At 43.8% G+C, this 13,861-nt stretch overlaps 1 protein-coding gene across 2 annotated transcripts in view; it reads right to left on the reverse strand.

Moving 5' to 3' along the window:
- Positions 1-13,861, reverse strand: part of LOC141917751 (guanine nucleotide-binding protein G(q) subunit alpha-like) — a 202,952-nt gene that overhangs the window by 30,926 nt on the left and 158,165 nt on the right. For both annotated transcript variants that reach the window (XM_074811175.1, XM_074811174.1), the window contains one exon: positions 13,611-13,740. In XM_074811175.1, the coding sequence (XP_074667276.1) occupies positions 13,611-13,740 (130 nt within the window). The remainder of the gene's footprint in view (positions 1-13,610; positions 13,741-13,861) is intronic.

The following is a 13,861-nucleotide window of genomic DNA, read 5'->3' on the forward strand; positions in this document are numbered from 1 at the left end:
TAAACGGTACTGGTCCCAATATGGACCCCTGAGGGACATCACTCATCACTGGTCTCCATCCAGACATTGAGCCGTTGACCATTCCTCTCTGGTTGTGACCATCCAGCCAATTCCTTATCTGATGAATAGTCTATCCATTAAATCCATATCTCTCCAATTTAGAGAGAAGGATGTTGTGGGGGACCGTGTCAAAGGCCTTACAGAGGTCCAGATAGATGACATCCGTAGCTCTTCCCTTGTCTGCTGATGCAGTTACTCCATCGTAGAAGGCTGCTACATTAGTCAGCCAAGACTTGCCCTTGGTGAAGCCATGCTGTCTGTCTCGAATCACCTCCCTGTCCTTCATGTGCCTTAACACAGCTTCTAGGAGGATCTGTTTCATGATCTTCCTGGGCACAGAGGTGAGGCTGACAGGTCAGTAGTTCCCAGGGTCCTCCTTTCTAACCTTTTTAAAAATGGGTACAATTTTTTAATTAGTATTTTTTAATTTTTGCTTTTTTTTCTTTACAAATGCTTATGTAGAGGGCTGATTCTCAATAGATCGCAGCCAGGGAGCAGCTCTGCTATGTAAGAAACCCTGACCCAGGATCAGGTCATCTACTAATGATTTAGTACTGGGTGCCCCACGATCATGTGTTATGTGACGGGGGAGAGGCAGTGCCGCATTTGTCCACTCCTCCGGTCCCGACCATGAGCGGTGCTCCACACTGGGCCTGCCCCATGTGGGGCGGGTGGGCAGCTGTCACGAGCCCACTGAGGTGCTGGTGGTGGTGTGGTAATGCTATGTCTAGGCAGGATTCTGACTTAGAGGCGTTCAGTCATAAGCCCACAGATGGTAGCCTCACGCCAGTGGGTCCTCAGCCAAGCGCATGCACCAGGGGTCTGATTCTGCAGTTCCTCTAGTACTGAACAAGATTACTACTGCAACAACACATCATCAGTAGGGTAAAACTAATCTGTCTCACAATGGTTGAATAGACAGGATACAGCTTACTGAAACACAGAACTAGGTTGCCCAGATGGGTGCTGAGCTCCAAGACAGGCTGGATCCAGCCAAGAGCTGGAGGAACACAGGCCTAAGGATGGTGGAATGTGCCACAAGTTTCTCTATGTATGACTTGAAAAAATGCTTTGAATTACAGTTATGAACGTATTTCAAACTGAAAAACAAAAAGTTTCAAAAGTTTTTCACTGATGTTAATAAGGAACATAAATAATTTAGTCGTGAGGTGGAAGAACCATCTTCAAGACAAAGAGGAGTTTTAGAACTTTTACCTTCATGATTACTTCCAAAACGTTTTGTTTTGAAAGTGAAAACTTGAAAAATCAAGACAGCTTTATGAGTAAATTCTTTTTCATAAGAGCTGAAAAAAAGTCATGGAATAATATCACTTCAGTCATTTCAAAGTGCTAGGAGAGCCCAAGCAGAAGGGAAATGTTCAGTCCATATGTTCCATTCAGTTCGTAACATGTGAACACTTTTAGCTAATAACAACAAAGGACAAGATTGTATACTCTGAAAGCCCAGGAAGATATTCTTCCATCTTTTAAAGAAGATGGCCAAGTTATAAATAATTTAACACACTAACATCCATGCAAAATTGTGAAAGTAAGGTTTCTCTTTAATCTTTCTCCTAAAAAGACTATTTCAATGTCTTTTTATTTGCATTTACCAGAAACCAAAATGTTCACAAAGACTAGCAGCCTATTTATAGCACACGTTACAGTCTTAAATTCATGTCTCTCTACCCCATTAAGCAGGATGCATTTTATGCTGCAAGGTATTTGCACTACTATTTTTCCTTGTGTTGTTCATGTTCCACTCTATGTTCCATACTTGGGCTCTAGTTAAAAACGCAATACCAGTAGTGTGATTCTGTTAGATCAATATACTGAGAAAAATCATGAACATCACATCTGACACCCTACCTCCTGACACCCTGCCCCTTGACCAATATTGGCAGCATAGACAGACTGCCAACACCCTGCCCCCTGACTGACACTGGCAGCATAGGCAGGGTGCCGCCCATATTATTCATGTAAGGTATGATTGTCTCAAATCACTATGCCATTGGTGGAGCCAAGGGGCGGTGCAACTCTCACCCACATTCAAAAGGCATTTGCATGATTGGCTGTTGCTGTCAGATGACCCGGACACCAAATGCGCTGCCCCCAGCCCTTCCCTGTGAACCTTGCAGTGCCTCACATTCAGTCCCTCCTTCCTCTCTCTAAGGTGCTGCCTGAGAACTGATGGGTGGGTGTCTGCCACCAGACAGAGGTCATCTCCTAGTTCTGTTTCCCAGCAGACCTTTTTGTGTACCCTATGTCCTAGCCCTGATTAGAAGTTGTCATGAATAACTGGCACTCAGTCACCTTTGTTGTGGATACCAGGGCCCAAATCTCATTGTTGGATCCACAGACTGCCCCTTTGGGCTGTCCTAGAAGTGATTTTGTATTTCAGGAAGTGATAATGTCCATGATGAGCCCGGAGCCGCTGACTCAGCCCAACTACTGGACCACTGAAAGGGCTCAAAGAAATTAATTTCTGACAATCATTGATTAAGACTAAACTGTGATGCATGAAAGCTTTGCTTGTGTTTTGCTTCGTTTGTTTCCCAAGGACTCCTTAACTGTTTCCCTATGCCTCTTTGTCTGTTTAGACAAAAGTAAAATGGTCCCTATGTAAATCACTGATAGCAGACTCAAAGCCTTCAATGGACACTTGGGCAACTCCTAGAATGGGCAAACTAAGATAAGGGAGACTCGAACAAAAGGACACAGAGTCGCTATTATAGGGAGGATGATTTTACTGATTTAGAAAGAAGGTACCTGGACTTTACTTCACAGCACATGGTCTGGAAAGAAGGTCAACTAGCGAACACTGTGAAGAAGACTACTTACTTGTTCCCTTGACCACTGAGGACCCTCACTCTATTTTTACTATGCATGCTTGGATTATGTAAATGAACTCTGGGAACTCATTATCATAAGACAGCCCTTTCCAGGAAATCTAATGAATATGTATGATTGTGGGAGACATCAGCTTGTCAGCCTTGCACAGCCCATGAGAAATAGCTAGGCTTTGATGAAAAACAGGCCTTGGGAGAAAGATAAGAAACTGCTGAGTTGTGCCAAGGTGGCAGGGAAAAACAATGGACAGCTGCAACACTGAACTGTGGAAAAGTACTGAACTGTGAGAAGTTACCGCCGCGTGAACAGCGCGTGAACGAGAAGGTGATTGGTCTGCACAGCGCGTGTGAGAGTGGTCTTATGCTGATAGGAGAAAAGGTTGAGAGCTGTCTAATTGCTGATTTGCTAATTATGAAGTAAGAGCTTTAACCAGAGCATAAGTATGTACTGTTGTAAGAATAAAGGGTCTTTCCTTCTGCACTTCATGGAGAGTCCGTGCCTCAGTTGCCACACATGGTGCCCCGTGTGAGGCGGCGATAAGCGTGACCAGCTTGGATCACTCCGGTGGCAAACTCCTCACAACTTAAGAGCTGCTGAAAGGAAGCAGGAGCCAGCATCAATCACCGTTGCAGGGTGAGCAAGGTGAGCTGTGGGGAAGCGATGGGTAGGTCTATACCCTCGGAAGAAAAGTCAGTGCTTGCACTGATGGAAAGACTGTTAGCTAAATATAAGGTGCATATTAATCTGCATGCCTTGAAGAGAATTTTAAAGTGGGTAGCAGCCGCGGTTACTATATTCACTGTTCCGATATGGGATAAAGCAGCAGTAAGACTGTGGGACTGTGCAACCCGAGGGAATGAGGTTGCGGCAGAACTCTTACCAACATGGAGAACTCTTTTTGAGGTAATAAAAAGACAAGATAAGGAACATGGCCAGGCTGTTAACACAGAGGATGAGAACCCAGAGGGCAAGGATGCATATTTTGAACCCTGGGAGCAAGATTTATATGCTGGGTCTTTTGACTGTGATAATCTTTTAGACCCTGACCCTGTAAATCCTAAAAGAGAACCTGGCCTGTGTCCTCCCTTAGCTGGGGATGATCGTGGGTAAAAGTGAGGCAAGAAGCCTTGGCGCAAGGGGATATGGACATGGCCAGAAAGATTGTTGCTCCTGTAATCTATGAGCCGGGACGTCAGCCACGTTGGGAAGGACTGCATTTTTCTGTTATTAAAGAACGACAGAAAAGCGTTAATGAGGACGGGCTTCAAAACTCCTTTACAACAGGTATACTGGAGGCAATCGCTCATGGCTATCAATTGGTCCCATGGGATTGGCTGGCACTTTTAAAAACGGTACTAACGCCGGCACAGTATTCTATCTGGAAACCGAGTGTGTGGATCTCTGTACTCAGCATTCGCCCCCCCCCACCAGCCAGTGCGGAGTTGGCAGCGGCGGCCCCGGGCCTCCCCGAGCCCCCCCCACCGCGGAGCAACCGCCTACGGCCGAGCCCGGCACCGCGCCCTCGGCCCGCCCCGCCCCAACGCCAGAAGCGGCAGTTTTTACAGAAGCTGCTGACACTGGGATGCGGCGTCTCTTGTCTGCCAACACCACATAATCAATAAGCAATGGCTTTATATATTCTTAATGGTGGTTTGATGTTTGTAGTCTTTGTCATTTGATGTTGTGTGAGTAATAAGTGTAAGGGCCCCTTTGTGTGGGTGTGTGATTGTTCTGCGGGTGTGAGGCGCAGCCCAGCTGCAGCTGCGGAGTGCGGAGTTCTCTGACAGAGCGCCCAAGTGCCCGCTGGGTCATCGATGCTGCCTGTTTGTTCGGGCTCAGTGTTTGAAGTGTCATAGGTGAAATATCTCCTCTTGTGGGAGGCAGTAATTCTGTGTTAATTGTTGTCTTGAATTTAGGTGCATACTCTGTGGGGAGAGGGCACCCTTGTACCATCTCCCTGAGGGGGATATTGTCAGAAGTTCATCTACAACCTTACAGGGGTTGTTCGTTTTACCAGAGGTCATAGATGCCGATTATGAAGGGGAAATCAGAATTATGACCCGGACCCCTGGACCCCCGTGTTCAGTAACAAAAGGGTCAAAAATTGCTCAGCTTGTTTATTTTACTGCGGCTCCCCCTAATAGTATGCCGAGAAGCCGGGGTGACTCAGGATATGGATCAGCAGGTACTCCTCAAATATTTTGGGCTCAGACAGTGACACAAGGTCGACCTCTGGTAAAATGTGCCCTCACTAAAGCAGAAGAATCTGTTGAACTGACAGGCATTTTAGATACTGGCATGGATGTGACCGTAATATCTGTGAGCAGATTGGCTGTTAGCTCGGGTAACTCAAGTGCTTTTCGGGGTTGGTGGTCATGCTGTAACATTTCAAAGCAAAGATCTCATTCATGTAAGGGGCCCAGAAAACTGGGTAGCAAATATTCATCCATTTATATTGGAAACCCCTATTACATCATGGGGTCGTGACTGTATGGCTCGATGGGGAACTCAGATTGGATCAAATTTGTCTTAAGGGCCACTGCAGCACAACCCACCCCTAAACCCACCCTGAAACTAACCTGGAAAACAGAATCACCTGTGTGGGTGGGTCAGTGGCCCTTGCCAATGGAACAGTTGTGCCACTTTAAGGATTTAGTTCAGGAACAATTAAGTGCAGGACATATGGTACCTACCACCAGTCCTTGGAACTCCCTGGTGTTTGTTATTTTAAAGAAAAGTGGTAAATGGTGACTTTTACATGATCTCCGACACATTAATGATGCCATGGAGGATACGGGTACGTTACAGCCAGGAATGCCCTCCCCAACAATAACTCCCCGAAACTGGCATCTTGTAATAATGGATCTAAAGGATTGGTTTTTTTACCATTCCCTTGCATCCGGATGATGCACCTAAATTTGCCTTTTCTGTTCCCAGTATTAATGTTAGTGAACCTGCAAGACGGTACCACTGGGTTGTTTTACCACAAGGCATGAAAAACAGTCCCACGATGTGTCAGTGGTTTGTTGCAAAGGCTTTGAGCCCTGTTAGAATGCAGGTCCCCCAGGCTGTTATATATCATTATATGGATGACATCCTCATAGCAGCAGAAACACAGGAGATCATGGAAAAGGCTCTTGCTTTAACCAAAGACTCAGTATCTCAAATGGGGTGACAAATAGCACCTGAAAAGGTACAGCGATCATCACCGTGGCAGTACCTGGGGTGGAGAATTTGTGAACAGACCATTGTCCCGCAACAGGTTAAACTTAAAACTGATGTTAAGACTTTAAATGATTGACCGAAACTGTTGGGAGCCATAAATTGGATATGGCCATTGTTGGGCCTAACTAATGATGATCTGCATAGCTTGTTTGATATTTTGCAAGGAGATCCTTCACTGACATCACCCAGAGTACTTACAGAGAAAGCAAAACAAGATCTCCACTGGGTAGCTAACGCCATGTCAGAAACACAAGCATCACGATGTGCACCTGGCCATCCGTATCAACTGATATTATTTAACCCTCCAGGGCAGCCCTATGCTCTGCTGTTTCAGTGGGATGAAACAGTTAGTGACCCTGTTGTTATTATTGAATGGATTTTTTTGTCACACCAAATGCACAAGACAGTCACTACTCATCCAGAAATGTTTGCCAAACTGATCATGAAAGGTAGGCAGCGCCTACTATTACTTGCTGGTCAGGAACCTGTGTGTATCATTGTTCCAGTTACTCTGCACATGTTACATGACTAATACAAATGTCTTTAGAATTCCAGACAGCGATCTGTGACTACCCCGGACAGCTTGTAGTACACAGCCCGTCACATAAATTATTACAGCAAAATTTTTTATTATATGCCATGCCAAAGTGCAGCGACGTACCGTTGCAAGCCTTGACTGTGTTTACTGATGGATCTGGAAAAACGGGGAAGTCAGTCATAGTATGGCAAGACCCACATACTCAAATTTGGCAATCAGACATTACTCGATCCCCGGGATTGCCACAGATCGTTGAGCTAGCTGCAGTAGTCCGTGTATTTCAACGCTGGAACACCCCAATTAACATTGTTACTGATTCTGCTTATGTTGCCAATCTTGTACAGCGTATAGAGAATTCATGTCTGAAGGACGTTAATAATCCACTGTTATATTCATCAATGCACACCCTTTTACGATTATTAAATAACCGTAAGACTTCTTATTTTATTGTACATATTCGAGCGCACACTGCGCTACCTGGACCTTTGGTTGAAGGGAATCGACGAGCAGATGCGTTGACTCTGGCGGCTCAGGTGGTACCTAATATCTTTGAGCAAGCTCGGATTTCACATGCATTTTTCCACCAAAACACCAGGGCAATACAAAACCAGTTTTCCTTATCAATGTGTCAGGCTAAAGACATCATTGCCACTTGCCCTGAATACCAGAAGGACTCCCTCTCTTCAACAGCTAGTGGTGTCAACGCTCAGGGACTCGCCTCCTCAGAATTATGGCAATCTGACGTCACTCACTTTGCTGCATTTGGAACGTTAAAATGTGTACATGTGTCTGTTGATACCTTTTCTGGAGCAGTGTTTGTGTCCTGCCATACAGGTGAAAAAGCACGTGATGTGCGAAAACACTTTTTAGCTACATTTGCTTCCTTGGGCGTGCCACGACAGATTAAGACAGACAATGGACCTGCTTATGTTTCTGTTTCTCTTTTTTCTTTCTTTCAACAGTGGGGAGTCAAGCATCTGACCGGCATTCCCCACTCACCGACCGGACAGGCCATTGTGGAGCGTACGCATGGCACGCTAAAGCATCTATTGCAACAACAAAAAGGGGGAGATGGAGGGTATCTATCTACACCTCACGAAAGGCTAAATAAGGCATTATATGCCATGAACTTTTTAAACATTTCCCCTGTCTCACAGGTGCCACCAATATTGCATCACTTCTCGTCGCAGATACCAGATCAACAAGAAGTCCAGGGCAAGGCTCAAGTGTTAGCAAAAAACCTGGAAAGTGGTAACTGGGAAGGACCATATCCTTTAATAACCCGGGGAAGAGGTTATGCTTGTGTCTCCACAGGTCACGGTCCCCGGTGGTTACCGGCAAGGTGTGTGTGACCATACCTGAGGCGTGAGAGGCAGCTTTTGGTGGACACTCAGGAGCCGGCTGTGGGTGCTGTGGATGCCCCTGTGCCGACAGTTTGCGGTCTCTTCGACTGATCATTTAAGCAGAATGTATGGGTAATGCTTGCTGCTGCAATAGGACAAAATACACTATGTCTGTCCTTAATCACACTACAGTTGCCAACTCTTTTAAGGGAAAATGCTGACAGTAATTGCAACTCCTTAATGAAATATATAGGCTTACTAGTCACTAGTGAAAGATGTAGCTTAGACAAAATGTAGTTATTAATAAGGATGAAATGCTGTAAGAATGTGTGTATTCAACTTTCCTTGTTTAGCAATATTAAGAATTAAGAACTCAAGTGTTTAACCTTATTAGAAACTCCCTTGGTTTTCCCCCTTGAGTGGTGGCCAGGCTCTGGGTGGAACCCAACAGGAGGATGAAATCAGATGTTTCCGCTCAAAGAAAATTGCCAGTTATTTTGGCCTGTTGATTTAGAGGCTGGACCTGCTTGCAGCGATGTTGGATGCCTCACCTACGGATGGACGCATCGCGTAGGATTTCCAACTTGCAAGGAAAGGTACTCTAAATCCTTGCTGCATCCAGGGTTCCCCAGCAATTGCGGATCTGAACGTTAGTACCTCATTAATGATGAGACTGCTTGTGTGGTGAAGATGATGGCAGTGATGAGAGTGCTTGTGTGAAGAAGACGTGTGCTGAATCTGATTTTGTGTGCATCAGTGGCCAGTGTGTGCCTAACAGATGGCAGTGTGATGGGGATCCGGACTGCGAGGATGGCTCTGACGAGAGTGCTGAACTGTGCCATATGAGAACATGCTGGGTAAATGAAATGAGCTGTGGTCCTCAGTCAACCCAGTGTATCCCAGTGTCCTGGAAATGTGATGGTGAAAAAGACTGTCCTACTCTTTTCAACTAGTAACTGTAACTGCTGTATTGTTTCTAGCCTTCTGTGGAACTATTTTGAGTATGCTGTGATTTTTGAAGTTTGTCTAAACCTTAATTGATAAAGCTTTGAAACAAGTCTTGCAGGTGCAGCTGCAAAACAAAGAAAGGGGAGATGTGGGAGACATCAGCTTGTCAGCCTTGCACAGCCTCTGAGAAATAACTAGGCTTTGATGAGAAACAGGCCTTGGGAGAAAGATAAGAAACTGCCGAGTTGTGCCGAGGTGGCAGGGAAAAACAACGGACAGCTGCAACACTGAACTGGGGAAAAGTACTGAACTGTGAGAAGTTACCGCCGCGTGAACAGCGTGTGAACGAGAAGGTGATTGGTCTGCACAGCACGTGTGAGAGTGGTCTTATGCTGATAGGAGAAAAGGTTGAGAGCTGTCTGATTACTGATTTGTTAACTATGAAGAGCTTTACCAACAGCATCCGAGAGCATAAGTATGTACCATTGTAACTATAAACTCTCTCTTTCCTTCTGCACTTCATGGAGAGTCTGTGCCTCAGTTGCCACATATTATTTGTGTGTATATAAACTGATGTCCCTTGCTAGTTCTTGGGAGCCCTTATGGTGGAGAATCCCCAGGGTGACCCCAGCGCTGATAATAAAATACCTGCTTAACAGTAAAAAAAACTTAACTGTTGAGTCAATTTCTTTGTTTCACCACCCTGGAGAAATGGACTGATCTGTGTACTGGTTTTGGCTGGGATAGAGTTAAATTTCTTCATAGCAGCTCATAGGGTGCTATGTTTTGGATATGTGACCAGTGTTGATAACATAGGGATGTTTTAGTTATTGCTGAATAGTGTGGCCTATTCTGCTTCTCACGCTGCCCCGCCAGTGAGTAGGCTGAGGTGCACATGAAGTTGGGGGAAGGAGGAGGGGAGGGGGACGTTTGGTGTTATGACATTTGTCTTCCCAAGTAACTCTTAACACATGATGAAGCCCTGCTTTCCTGGAAATGGATAAGCATCTGCCTGTCAATGGCAAGTAGTGAATGAATTTCTTATTTTCCTTTGTTTACATGCACAGCTTTTGCTTTACCTGTGAAACTGTCTTTATCTCAACCACAACAATTTGAAAAATCCTCCTGCTGTATTGCTCTTTATTGTAGTTGTTTTACTTGTACTACTCTCAGTTATTCCAAGCAAGCCCCTCTTTTGAATATGCTGTGGATACTGTTCTTAGGGACAGTCCACCAGGGCCTTGATGGCAGAGATCCTAACTTGTTAATTCTCACATCTTAGGCGCTGGCGAATGTCGGAAAGGGAACTGATTTTTGGATTTGTACACAACATCCTGCATCTGGGCGCCAAGGGGTTCCCATGGTGGGAATGCTCGTATTGGTGGAATTGTGGGGCCATGCACCTAAAATTTTTGTCACATATTACTCTATTCAGGCTAATCTCTCAACCACAGACTACCCACTACCACCTTGATAAAGAACAGATCAGAATTCTACTTCCTCCAGAACTTTATGGGCTATGATCTGTCCCGTGATCAAGTATAAACCATGCAGCAGGGTCCATCCTACATCTACCAAACCTACTTTGCCAGTATTGACAATTGCCTGAAAGACACCACTCACTGCTGTGACCTCAGCACAATAGGTGCCCCCAGCTTATACATGGCTGTGCAGCAGCTGTGCCATGAAAACCCTCCCATGGAGTGAGAGGGGACCTGCACACCCGGACTAATAGTGCCTGGGATGCATGTTGAAGAGAACCTCTACATGACCCACATCTGCAATTACCCTGATGTCCTGTGACATCGGTATGGTATTAACCCTTTGGTAGAACGAGGATCCAGATTTCACCACTTTGCCCAGACCCTCCTTCCTTGGCTAGGGGTCTCCGAGCTGGAGAAAGCGATCATCAATCTCTCTGCTATCCTGGAAAATATAGAAAATGTAACAACCAATGCCATCCAAGCACTGAAGCAAGAAGTTGCTCATGTATCACAGATTACTGTTCAAAACCATCTAGCCTTAGATTACTTGCTGGCCACGCAAGGTGGCATTTGCACGCTAGTAAATACTACCTGCTGTGTCTATGTCAACCCAGATCTATGCATTGAGACCAATCTTAAGAAAATCCAGGAACAACTAAAGCCCTTGCATCAGGTGGCAACCAAAAATATCGATTGAGGAATTGGCAAATTGTGGTCATGGCTTACCTCTTGGTTCCCAGATCTCAGGGCAGTTGTCAAAAGATTTTGGCTGTACTTTCTGTAATTATCTTGGGTTTTGTCATTGTTTATGTTTTGTTTTGTATCAGTGGATGGGGTTGTAGACTGTGTTGTAAAGCATTTTCCCACTCATGGTCAAGCCACTCCCTGACCTGGGTTGGGGCCACTAGATATAAGCGGATACTGGTTGCAATCTCTTTCACAGCCTCTCTTGTAGCACCTCCCAGATGCATGTGCAACTCATACTTGATAGAGGTGATTCTATGGTACCCATCTCATGATGCACCAGCTTTCGACCTCTGCCTATGTAACTTATACCCCGAAGATGTTGGAACACCAACCTCACCTAGCTTATTATATAACTAATAACCCACCAAAATAAGACCCTAGCCTATAACTCCATGTCAAGTGATCATTTTAGAGAATCAAGGGGTGGAAGTGACACCCTGCCTCCTGACACCCTGCCCCTTGACCAATATTGGCAGCTTAAACAGACTGCCGACACCCTGCCCCCTGACCTACATTGTCGCAACTCTTCTCCACATTCAAAAGGCATTTGCACGATTGGCTGTTTCTGCCAGATGATCCAGACACCAAATGTCCCTGGCAGTCCAACAGAGCCATGGCATCACTTATGATCCTGTGTTTGTGTCCTGGTTTAGCCAGGATAGGGTTAAGTTTCCCCAGCAGTGGGGGGGAAGCTCTAGCCGGGTTATTCATATGCCATGCTGACGTCACATCCTGGAGTGAGCGCGGGAAGAATCGGTGATCGCTTGGGTTGGCTCAGCCGGTTCTCTCACTGCTGTATCGGTATATATATATATATACTTTGCTCTGTTCATTGTTATCACTGTTACTGTTATTGTTATTGTTGTTGTTTGTTGTGTTGCTGTTGCACTGCTGTATTAAACCTTTCCTTATTTCAGTCTCGGGGCTTTGTATTTCACTCCCTTTGTGGGGGAGGGGCAGCGGCCGCGTGGTCTCAGACCCCGGCAGGGATTAAACCACCACAGTTTGCTATCAGTGATTGGGTGAATCACTATATGGGGGAATTGTTGCTCATCTTTCTTATTCTTACTTCCTCAATAAAGCTTTGTTTTATAACGTGTTGTCAGACTCCATTACTGTTCGGACCACAACATCAAAAATATGTGTCTTACAAAACAAAATAAAAACATTCTGTTACCCACCAAGTTAAAAGAATACAAAAATAAACAGACTAAAAAAATAAATTACAAGATGTATTCACTATATAAGCAACTGAAAATTTCTTCTTTGTAACAGCTGTACTTTTTAAGGAGATGGCTGATGATATGAATAATGTAATGAGAGTTCTTTGTTTTATGGGAAAAGTATAAATTTAAAAGCTTTCAGAGCTTCCAGTCTTTCTTAAAAAAAAAATTAATACTGATGAAAATTGACAATACAATCATGACTGCCCAGAGACATCTGTTTTACCTTTCTATGTCAACCCTTCTCTTAAACAATGAAATCAATATATACACAGTCATGAAGAACATGTAAATGTTTTCTTTTTTTCATCTAACTTTTGTAAATGAATGTTAAAAACTTGCATAGAACAGTGCTGGTGAGTAACTCATGTAAGTTTGATGAATAATGGAAATAGTCTTCATGAAAGAAAAAAAATCCAAATATTAAATTTCCCCCATACTTTGTAAAACTGTATACAAAACACTGGGTACTACTGCATTTTGCCTGTTTACTTCATACATCACCACCCACGAGTTTCTTACTTCTGTTATTCTTTGAAATAGCAATACAAGTAGAAAATCTAAGCCAATATAAATCCTATACTTTAAGTTAATGGAATGAAGTTTACTACTTCAGGGTCTGTTCTAGCAAAGAACCTATGAATTTTGTTTTAATTCCCACTGTCTATTTTTATGGCTCTGCTACACAACACTAAGTATGCAAATAGCTACAATAAGAACATTTCTCTACAGTCAACTATTCAACTTTTAAAACAAAATAGATAAGTTCCACTGACCCTCCATGGAGGAGATCAGCTTGTGCCATATTATTTGAGGATTAGACTCTTAATCCCTGTAGAACTTCTTATTTCATTACATATAGTTGCATACGACTGCTGGTAGACATTTGGAAAACAGCCAGGAATGGACAAGACAGTCTGCTTTGAAAATGTCTTAAAAGAACTAACAACTTTGAGTTTTGCTGCTTAGCAGGAAGTATTTAATCTATCATTGTACTTTACTAGTCCAACTATACTTTACTAGTCCAACAAATATAATATTAAATAATTATGCAAAACCACACACATTTATACTGAAGCTCTCTACAAACTTGTGCTTTAATCAAATTTTGAATAATATTTAAAATTTAAAATTAATTTTAGTGAAATTATTTTTTCTTTAAAACTGGTGATTTATGCTGATGCTTGCTTACCTCATTGTCTGACTCCACAAGTACTTGATCATATTCACTAAGAGCTACTAGGAACATGATAGATGTGACATTTTCAAAGCAATGTATCCATTTTCTTCTTTCTGATCGTTGGCCTCCTACATCCACCATTCTGCAAAATTAACAATAATCACATCAACCCCACAAATACCTTAGCAGATAAACATACAAGCACATATGGAACACTGAATTCAAGAATTTTGTTGAAAACACAATTTGGTTTGTTTTTCTTA

The sequence above is a fragment of the Strix aluco genome, chromosome W (genome assembly GCF_031877795.1).
Source record: "Strix aluco isolate bStrAlu1 chromosome W, bStrAlu1.hap1, whole genome shotgun sequence".
In the NCBI taxonomy this organism is placed as follows: domain Eukaryota; kingdom Metazoa; phylum Chordata; class Aves; order Strigiformes; family Strigidae; genus Strix; species Strix aluco.